This window comes from Papaver somniferum, chromosome 11, assembly GCF_003573695.1.
Source record: "Papaver somniferum cultivar HN1 chromosome 11, ASM357369v1, whole genome shotgun sequence".
Classification (NCBI taxonomy): Eukaryota; Viridiplantae; Streptophyta; class Magnoliopsida; order Ranunculales; family Papaveraceae; genus Papaver; species Papaver somniferum.
In genome coordinates, this window is record NC_039368.1 from 35,304,858 (window position 1) to 35,316,252 (window position 11,395).

The following is an 11,395-nucleotide window of genomic DNA, read 5'->3' on the forward strand; positions in this document are numbered from 1 at the left end:
TGATAAGAAATTAAATAACAGTTATATTTGAAATCAACATAGCTTTTCCATTCAATTGTTGTACATTTGCAAGTAACTCGATGAGAGAATGGATTCCAGTAGCAATGAGATATGTGTTGCTCGCATGTTGCATAAAAAACTTTTCCCCGTGTTATTTGATGAAATGAAAGATGATTAATGAGCTAAAATACATGATATTATAAATTGACCATGCCAAGAGAATTATTTCTTGCTGAAATTTGCTTTGCTTATCTAGATCTATGTAATTCATCACGTACAGAGAAACTAAGCATGTGATAGATATGTTGATACGATGGTAAATTTTCTCCATGATTTCTATTTACTAAGACTTTTTTTTGTTTCTATTGAAACAATTTTTATTTGAAGGGTACATATAGAGAGGGGAGAGGAAATTGTGAAATTATAGAGCATATGGATCGAGGATTCGGTGGAACTAATCTTAACGTCTAAAAGAATATCGCAAAATTTTAAGATCTCGCCTAATAACAACACTTTTAAAATTTGAAATGCCCAATTTTTTAACTATTCCGCGCAATTTTGTAAGCCAGTTATGGATTTCCCTGAATATTTCTAGAAAGATGCTTGAAGTTATTTGAATTTTGAAATGCATTTCATAAAAACGTATACCAGATGGTCTATATTAGGGGTGTAAATTGGGCCAGGCCAGGATGCCCGGCTCGTTTTTGATCTCAGGCCAGGCCGGACGAGCTTATAATTAAACTACCCAGAAGGCCTGCCAGGCCGGGAAACAACACTAATTTTGATGCCCAAAGCCCAAATGTTAAGTAGGCCAGGCCCGACATGCCACCTTTTTCTTGTCTGTCATTTGACTACCGAGATTCATGTTCGTTCATGTTTTAAAACCAGTATAACTAAACAAGTTCACTTTCAAACGTCAAAACAATGTAATACAAAATAGTCTTAGAGAATGCAGAAAAAGGAAACACAAAACAACATAAAATTCTTATCAAAAGAATAGCAAAAACTCTACAAAAAGTGTTTGTTCTTAATTAGAAGACTGTCAATGAGCTCCCTGGCTTCACTACATCGAAGAACTTCTCTATTCATGTACCTCAACAACTTGGTACTCTATGATTCTTTACCTACATAGATTAAAAAGATAGCAAGATTAAGGTTATACAGTAAAATCATATTACAAGAAAAGAAAAATATGCTTTGGTTGCCTACTCACAGGTTACTATTGTTATGTTTTTATCAAATTATCAACTGAGATAATGTTATATACTAAATAATTATGAGTTATAAAAAACATAACTAATAATAAGATGGAAATCATATATGTTTTGACCGTCAACAATAATATACTTGGTTTTGTACCTTAAAGATAAACTGAATCAAGTGGTCACTTGATCATCTTCATCTTCGATGGAAATATCATCATTCAATGTAGAATACACCTAATACACATTTAGAAGTTAAACTGCCAAAAAAAAAAACTTATAAAATCCATGCATGTGTTATACTAGTATTTTTGTAAATTTGTATTTGAATGAGATCTCTGCTTCAATATAGGTTATAAAATTACCATTACATGGGATCATTTTAATATTTGTACTATGAATCTATATGAAGTTATTCTTTCATATTGTTGGTACTTGTAAAGTCAGTCCCATTAACTATCTTGAGGTTTTAGTTTAGTATCACAGTGAAGCATAGCAATGACCAGATTTTTACAGTTAGCTGAAGATGATAGCAGCTATGAGGCAAGAAAAGAGACCCCTACTTTGTTCAGGTCGTTGAAAATGATTCATGAATAAATTCTTCAATCTCGATTTTCGCAGAGAAAGTTTATTTCTCACTGATGAAATGATCCCCATAACACGTATAACACATTTTTATAATTGATGGCCTTTCAGAAAATCCACATTTGCTTAGTTTATTTGTGATTTGGATGAATCATAAAAGTGCTAACTAACTTGTCTTTTATTGTATTTTTATAGGTCAACTACATATTGGGAGTAAACCCCAAAAACATTAGTTATGTGGTCGGGTACGAAAGTAAATTCCCAACCCATGTACACCATAGAGGTGCACCCATCCCCAACGATGGCACATCCTATGGCTGCATCGAGGATTTTACTGGGGAGAAACTCCCAGCCCAAACCCACATAATATTACTGGCGAAATGGTTGGTGGCACAGACAGTTAGATAGGTTTCGAGACATAAGAATCAGAAAAGACCCTGCAAAATCAACTTTGACGGGCAATGCAGGACTGGTTGCAACATTAGATGCTCTGACAAACAATGGTGGAACTGGATTTGATGTATATGTTATTTTAGTATTTTGTTTTTTTATCTATTAGCATATAATAACATAAGGAAGGAAAATTGAACTCAATGATTTTTTTTTTAGAACTTTTAACAATAAAATTAAATCAAGATTTAATTAATAAACTCAACAAACTAAAATATTGAAAAGCAAAGCATTATTCAAATAGAAGTACAAGATATATGTAGTATTTTACACTTTGAGTGCAAAAATTCAAATATCACAAAAATCACAAAAATTTATTATTTTTAAATTTGAAAAAGTATCAATCACATCTGAGAAACTTTAAGATATTTATTTGGTGGAGGTTTCATACTTTTGTTACTTCGACAGTTTGTTTCTGTCTCTGCAAGAAGAAACCGAACTCACTGAGTTCTGATGAAACACCTGCTGCTGAAGCAGCAAGCAAATACTCCATTGAAGAATTAAAGACGACTACTAACAACTTCAGCCCAGAAAATATTGTAAGCATAGGTGGATACTCTACAGTTTATAAAGGGCGACTTCAGAATGGAACCATGGTTGCTATTAAAAAAATGAAGCTTAATCGTATGACTGAGAAGGGTTTGGCCGAGTTCAAAAGCGAAATTGATGCTCTCTCAAAAATCAATCATCGTCACTTCCTCTCGCCACTGGGGTTTTACTTGGATGATAATGAAAGACTCCTTGTTTATGAGCTCATGCCCAAGGGCACGCTTAGTGAGCATCTTTTTGGCCGTAGAGGAGTGGTGGTTAACCCCCTTGACTGGATTACACGATTAAGGATTGCGGTAGACATTGCAAAAGGTATTGGTTTATTGTTATCAACAAGATGTTTATTGTTAGCTATACGAATAAAAAAAACCCAAGAACAATGCTGCCATTAGTACCAAAACCTAACAAAGAAATATATTAGTAGTAGTACTTTTTCATGTTAGAAATTCATTTTTTCATAATTATAAGAAGATCACTGAAACAAATTTTCATACATACAAATATATAAAAGAATGCAGAACCTGGGAAGAAATCGAGGTATTTGAATAAGCAGAAAGTTAAGATTTGTTCAATGTTGCTAAAATAGTGAAGTACTGTTTCAAGTTATGAATCATATCATCTATGTAGTTGAAGTAGAATATTTACCTGCTAACGAGAAGGATGCTCAGAAATTTCCTAAGAAAAACGAGATATGTTGGGTAATACATTGTACACAATATTTATCACACTGAGAAAATTTATTATCGAAGCTTCGATGGAAGCAAACTGTGTAGTTTCGAACCACTAGTTATGAAAAGGCCGGAGCGAAAGAGATAGAGCAACAGTAAGCGAGACGAAATAAATGAGAACCTGAAATGAAACTAGAACATGTTAATCTTGAACTTCAAAAATCATCCTCGGAAAACGTACAACTAAATAGATGAAGACAACATCCCACAACTTATGCTTTTGAGGAGTGGGTTCACTTCGAACATGCCTACTCAGCCTTCAACCAGGTTTTGAAGTATTTTAGTTTTGTACGTGTAGTGTATATATAGTATAGCACTATAGAGGTATACTCATGAGAGGAAGAATCTCAACAATCAATATATATTTTAGAATGCCATGGCAGATCCAAGTGGATAATGTTGAAGTTGTCCTGTTATAGTAAATGGATTGAAACTAGAACTGAGACACAATTGAGAGGAAGTATCGATGGATATAGGATAGTCGCGGATGACATATTGATGGTAAATGTTATGTGCATATAAAATATCTTTTATATTGTTGAATACCGGAAATAACTCGTGTTGTAACGGCACCGTTGAGACTCTGTGACACCCTAATTAATGTCCAATAGAAGCAGGGAAAAAGTAATGTTACACTTATCTAATTTAAATATTATTATATTTTACCTATAATGACAGTACAGTTGGTCTCAAGTATATGCTTATAATTGTTCATGCTGAAAATTTGGGAATGATGCTCAAAATTTCTTCCGGGAGATTTTAATAAAATGTCACACTTCCAATTTCATATTTAAAAAAGAGCCACCGTTTTTTTTAGAATTTATAAAATGCCATCATGTTGACCTTTTCTGTCCCGTCTTTTTATTAAAAAACGGCCAACATCCATTAGTGTCTAGGGTGGCAATAATTAAGTCTTGGTAAAAGACTATTTACCCCTTAAATCGTTTGAGTCAGGTTTAACTGAATCGGAACTCGGTACCGACTTGAATGAGAAAAATTGGAAAATGTTCTATATTCTTCCCCAATTTAATGAAACTCCATCAATAATGCTCGAAGAACAAATTCATGACTTATATCAAGGAGGATAATGTTGAATCAAATCTAAAATCTTCCATGACTTCTATCAAGGAGGCTCTACTGTCTATTCAAAGGAAACTAGATTCGTTTTATCCACCACGATCACAAACACCATCATAGATCCATCCACAAACCCCATCACCACCTGTACCTCTTTCCCAACCACCACCCTACCCACCACCCTACCCACCATTCCAGCATCACCTTCTACAACAACTTCCTGCCAATCCACCGCCACAACCTCTGTCGATTTATCCATCAACACAACAACAAATTAATCAAATACAACGGCTACATAATTTTTCACCACAACGGCCTCTCTATCTACTACAACAACCATTGTTTTATCCACCATAACAACAACCTGATTATACACCACATCTATGTACATAATTACATTCAGAATAATTACCTGAAATTCTAATTTTTTAACAAAAACAATTGGAAAACCTAATTAACTAGTGTATAAAATTTACATATGAAACTGACAAAAAAATGAAAATCCAGCTAAACCCTATTCTTAAAACAACCTCAATTCTATGAATTAAACATAATTTTGACAACCCTAAAATTCTTCCCCAATTTCAGAAATTATTAAATCATGATTAACAAGAATCACTTGATTGACAAGAATAATTGAAGAAAGATGTTTAGTGCTGATGGTGGTAGTGATGCACGAGAACAAGAAGCAGTTGTAGATCCGATCGGATAAGAAGAAGAAGAAGAATAAAGTTAAAGTTGGTCTCTGTTTGTATAACTACGATTGAAACAAAAGAGGAAAGAGGTGCGCAGTAGTAGAAATTTACTCAATAAAAACTCTTCTCGTTTAGCGCAAAATTAATCAAGTCAACGAAAGCTGACCAATTATGTAGGCCTTCACGGAATTGATAACGGTAATGGCATTTAATTAATTTTGAAAGAAACAATGTCATTTTCTTATATCGCAAAAGCAAAGTGTGGCACATTATTAAAATTCCCATATTTCTGAAAGTATCATGTAAATAATTGTTAAATTTAATTTAACCGATAAGAAATTTATATAGTAATTACTGACATTAAAATGTGTAGATATATTTGTTTTATTGTATTATAATCTATTTATTTTTTGCAGGAGATCCCAAAGATTTGTTGTCTATGATATATTAATAGGTGTTGTATACATATCGGGTCTTATGAGCAGTGGATAAAATTTATTCTACCAAGGAATTCTTCCTATATTGCTGCTAGTACTACTAGAAATAACTCGTGCCGTAACGGAACGGTATGAGAAAAATTAATCTAAGTTCATGATTTTCTTGTATCAATTCTCAAACGTTACACAGGTTGATGAAGGTTTATTGTTTCTTATTTTAAAAAGATGAGTCAAAATATATTTTTTTCTTTTTGAATAATAAAATATGAGTGTAATAATATTAGCTTTAAATGGTTGTAACAATTAATTTTTCATTTTGTTCTTTTGCTACATTAATTCTTTTAATTAATTGATGAAGAACTAATTCTGAGGGTCATCAATGCATATATATTTATATTGGAAGGAGGTTACAAATCTTACATTCATCGGATATCTACGGCTGGGGTGAGCCTGGGATGGTCAGATTCAACGTTTGTCCTTAGAAATGTTATCTGACCATCCTAAGCTCACGGGTTATATTTTATAAATAAACCCTGCTGTAACGTCTTTGCCTTGATCTGATCTGTGATAAATGTATAAGCGTTTGTCAAATCACCTGAATCTTCTAAATTACTGGTGGTGCACTTGCAGGAAAAAAACTACCATACGTTTCCTCCTCCATTTGAAGACCCTGTTTGTAGTTTTGATAAAGACAGACTTTGTGGTTTCATTTAATATAGAGATTTTAAATAAATTTTTACTTTCATCGATTGTGTTTTATTATACAGATAAAAATCCATAACTTGGTAATTTTTTAATTTTTACTATTAACAAAGTTCAGTTATAATATGAATTCCATCAACTTTAGGATGCTTGTATGGCAGTATTAAACCAAATAATTCCTCAAAAGTTTCCACCAAGTGTTAAATATATGATGTTTTTCAAATAAATATCCGACATTGGAACGGAAAAAGATAATCAACTGCAATTTTTTTGCACCTTTATTTCAAAATTAACGTTAGTATACAATTGGAATTAAAATACATGCTCATCGTTGTTCAAAATATTTCTTCATGGTACCTTATCATATTTAACTGGTTCCAATTTTTTTTAATTTTTAAAATATTGATAAAGATTTTAATGTTATTTTACTTTGTAGGTTGATGAAGGATGATTAAATTATTACAGACAATAATATCAACCATACATATTTTTAACTCCAAAAAAATATAAATGATGGTATTTATATATCTTTTTGTCAAATTTAATGCTTTCTAAAGATCATAATGATGAGAGGAATCTAATTAATGTATGTTCATAAAGAAAAGAAGTTACAATTGTTACATCCGTCGGATGTCTTTGGCTAAGATGAGATTGGGATGGTCGGATGCAACATTTGTCTCTCAAAATATTATCCGACCGTCCAAGGCTCAAAAACTCATGCTGTTTTGTATTATAGATTGTTCTATGTTTGCAAATATCTCAAGTCGTGTCCACCTCCTGATTTCGTCAAAGCCTCGAACGCACTTTTTCATTCGGTTCTCAAATCAATTCAGGGTGTACATGGTGCATGAATTAATCATCAAAGAATTACTTGGGTCTGAAAAATGTGTACTAATTCCGGACAAATTTTAATCTATTGAGAAATTTTGCATCAAAAAAGATTTGTCCAGCTCTTTCCATCTTAAAAGTCATATTTTGTGTCGTAATCAGTAAATATTTTTTTATATTTTATTGTTTTCTTAATTATCTTGTTATTTATATTCCATGTCCGTTTTTATCTTTTCCTCTTTAGGATTTACATGGGTTTCATTATTTTTTTACATTGTTCTTCAATAACTACAACAAGTGGTTTTAGTTTTAATTTTATTTTATGGATCTGACTAAAATGTCAGGATTTTTGATTTTGAGGATTTTCGGGTGTTCCCACTAGTCCAGAAGGGGCTATAAATGACGATTGAAGTCTGTTATATAACATGATTTGTCACGGTTTTCATCTGTTATTCGAACCGTTATTTATTTGGTGTGACTTTTTATAAATGACGAATAGAAAACGTTATTAAATATGGCGAATAATATTTGTGGTTTAAAGTCACACACAAAAACTGTTATTTAGTACCACGGTTATTGTGTGTCAAATATAATAACGGTAGATGCCTATTATAAAGGAGGCGTTTAGTGTCGCGGTTACTAATTCAGATTTTGGTAATCTGATGTTAATTCAGTTTCAGATCTGAATTCTGAGATGTGGTCTATTTAAAACTTATATTTGGTTCAGCTGAATCTTGAGGTGATTAAAAAATAAATCCTAAAACAACAGTTTAATCAAAATAACATTTTTATTAATTTTCAAAAAAGTAGAATCTATGGTACAATTTTAAAAATAAATTCTGGCTACCCGAAATCACATATTGAACACTAAAACTGAATTCAATCTACTATCACCTAGCCACTCTAATTTGGTCACTCTGCTCCTGGAGTTATGTTAGCTTTTGGCCATTTAATCACACCACACCCTCAAACATCTGCAAGTACTCCATTCATGATTCATCAATCTTGCAGTCATATTCGGCATCATTTGCCGGCTTTGCTCTATCAACATATGCACATGCAGCCGGTTCTTTCCTGAAGTTCCTCTAAAAGCAAACTTAAAACGACGAACGTGCTGTTGGCAGCTCGACCATCACCATGAAGTAAACAAGGAAAATCGGATACATAAGCTTTAGCTGGCATATTGCATCAAAACCCCTTCCCTTCTAAATTGTGCCTCCTGAAAGTACATCACAAACCTCATCATCTATCTGATACATGCCATGGGAATCAAAATTTAGCCACTAAAAGAACATCGGAAGTCCTAAGGGCAATAATAGACACATGAGTTCCTTACTAAACCTTACACTGTCTTCATTTTTTCTCTATTAAAAATTCGAAATGCAAGGATCACTATTTGTGTCTATCTAAGAGGGTGGTGGAAGTATTTGTTGGCATTGGATTTGGCTTGAGATGAAGTAACAGATGGAAATGGAACTTTACCATGAAATGAGGTAGCCAGTTGGGTCATCTTCTAAAGCTCTTCGGGTGATATCTGGCCAATCATGCTTGAGGCAGTCTTAATCATGTCTAGTAACACACCTTCGGCACTTGAACCACCCAAAGCCACCAGACTGTCGGGATCAACTTGTGAAATATTCTGAAATGACCTGTTAAAATAACAAGTAATAAACAAATAGATATCAGCCGATGTGTCTGCAACAACATAAACTAATAGTTATTCAGCTGAGAAACTTTAGAATCCACTAGGCGACTCATGTACTAACCAAGATATGGCAATATGTAGACATAAGATAAACATTTCAACATTTATGGTCACGTGAATCCGTACATTAAGCTTGTCTCCATCGACAAATAGCCTTTAAATTCATTTTATCATGTGCCAAGACTAGGAAAAACGCAGAAGAAACGTTCAGTGTCCACTTTTCAGATCTTGATCAGCTCTCGGATGATTCCAACTGTATCATACACCACATGATTCATAAATAAGCATGGATGGAAGTTTTAGATAATGTTGAAAAGGAGATATAACTGCAATTATAATTTAAGCTCATAATTTAAGTTGTAATCGTCTGTCCAAGAGGGCACTAGAAGTCCTGTTGGCATTGGCTTTAGCACAAACGACAGAAACATCTTACTTTCATGATATAATATCCGTCATCTAAGCAGAGCTCTCCAAAATTAGACATATGCAACTTCAATGACCCACTATGTTGCACTACTTCATCCTTAGAAACATAAATTTCAAAATCTACTAGCTAGTTAAGACAAAGAAAACAAAAACGGTAACATCCACTCAACTGATAATCTTTCAAACACCACTGCGAAGAAAGAAAAAAAACCAATGATGCTACTTTAGGCATAAAGAGCCATTTTAATTGTAATTCAGATGAGCAATTCACTTAAAAAAATTTGCACATCAAAGAAAAATCAGTTGGATGAGTAATTTTATCAAACACTATGAGTGCGTTCAATAGAAAACATCACTCACAAAACCATTACCACATATACTGAGTTCCAGTGGAATTAATTGAAAAAAAAAACAACTTCTCTTACGCATAGTCGCATAATTTCTTACCCTGGCTTTACAGAATTTCCTACCCTGGCTTGACAGAAATTCCTACCCTGGGTCGACTCTATGTGTAGCTGGGCTAAGCTATTATCTACTACCTTCAAAAAAAAATTTGTTTGATTGACCCCTGGCTTAAGCCAGGGGAAGCCTGTGCATACATCCGCTCCTGCAATTCCTCTACAAGGTTTGAAAACATTTTTCATGGCCGCTTTTGATACAAAACCTTGCTCCTATTCGGTCAGGTCAAGTCACTGAAATAGCCTTCCAATTAAAATATATGACTAATTTGAGTATAATGTTGATTGTGCTATATTTGAGTCATACAATATGACTAATCAAACCTAAACTAGCCTTCCAATTGACAGATGAGTCAGATTGAGTAAAATAACATAACTAATCCAAAACCTAGACTGAGCTCCTAATTAACAAATGAACCCGATTGAGTCAGACAAAAATGAACACTACCATTATCTATTTGAGAAATACTAATTGACTAACCTCCTCAATTGAGTTTCTCAAGTAGTGCGTTTCTACGGAGACTAGAAGTTGAAGCACTGAGATCCAGGTCAACCGATTCAACAACAGCAGCAGCAGAAGCAACATCTTTGCTTCGAAAGCTCCTTCCTGAACAATCCTCATTATTATTTCCGCCCAAATTCAACCAGTCCAAAAAAGATATCCCAAATTCAATTTACGAATCCAAACAAAACCGAAAATTAAAATCGAGAACACAACGTTATCATAAACAAACCTGGAATTATAAATCAAATCTGATTTTTCTATGAAAACCATAGAAGAATTATACATCAAATTTGATTTTTCTATAAAAACCCTAGAATTTTACCAAAAAAAATCTAATCAAATCCAAATTAAACAAGAGAAAACGAAGAAGAATCATACTTGAAGTAAGGGTCTTTTTTAATGAGAAAAACACTGTTAACCATCTTTGGATTCATTGAGAAATCTGGGTTGTGGGAGAAGAATGGGACCGAAGCAGAGAAGTTCAAGAGAGGAAGGAGAAATATAATTACCCTTTTTGCCGTGAACTTTCTTATCTTTAAGCATTGTTTTGTGGCTGGTTAAAATGGGACCGGACCAGTGAAAGGTTTTTATGGCACACAGGCTAACCGGTTTAAATCTTTTAGAAACGTAGGCATGTACTAATAGCGAGCCACTTTGGGCGCGCAACAGAAGACGGTGGTGGGCGCATATAAACATAAAATATTTAACGGATGTATTACGTGGTTTAATGGGTCATCGTTAAATCACACACCTAGTAAATATAACGTTTGAGAATGACAGGTTGTTTGCGTTGAATGGTGGGTCCAATATATTTTCATATAATATAACGGAATTTGTTTGTAAAATTTTAGTCACGCAATCAATCTGTTGTTTAAAAGCGTGATTAATTGCCCTTTATGGACTAGTGTCCCTTGTAGATGGAGAATCCAATATGAAAATCAGGGCCTCGTGTAGTTGTAATTAGTGACCGTGGAACTGGAAACTCGTAGTTGGCTATCCGACCCCACGCTATTTTTCACGTCATTAAGGTTCACTTATTACAAGAGAT

The 11,395-nt window shown here is 33.6% G+C and overlaps 1 protein-coding gene and 1 long non-coding RNA gene across 4 annotated transcripts; one reads left to right on the forward strand and one right to left on the reverse strand.

The window, feature by feature from the left end:
• The first annotated feature begins 1,700 nt into the window (after window positions 1–1,700).
• Window positions 1,701–6,876, forward strand: LOC113324304 (receptor-like kinase TMK3). Its single transcript, XM_026572622.1, has 5 exons — window positions 1,701–1,745; window positions 1,983–2,040; window positions 2,646–3,098; window positions 3,414–3,484; window positions 6,862–6,876. The coding sequence occupies exons 1-5, from the start codon at window positions 1,701–1,703 to the stop codon at window positions 6,874–6,876; spliced, it is 642 nt and encodes a 213-aa protein (XP_026428407.1).
• A 1,146-nt stretch (window positions 6,877–8,022) lies between these two features.
• LOC113320868 lies at window positions 8,023–10,945 on the reverse strand. Of its 3 annotated transcripts, none has more exons than XR_003346329.1 (5): window positions 10,857–10,945; window positions 10,324–10,449; window positions 9,020–9,211; window positions 8,736–8,902; window positions 8,023–8,472 (listed from the first exon to the last, which is right to left on the reverse strand). It is a non-coding gene; the product is annotated as an uncharacterized LOC113320868 (long non-coding RNA). The 3 variants fall into 3 exon arrangements; XR_003346328.1 differs by having other exon boundaries at window positions 10,726–10,858; XR_003346327.1 differs by lacking the exon at window positions 10,857–10,945 and having other exon boundaries at window positions 10,324–10,716.
• Between the last annotated feature and the right edge of the window lie 450 nt (window positions 10,946–11,395).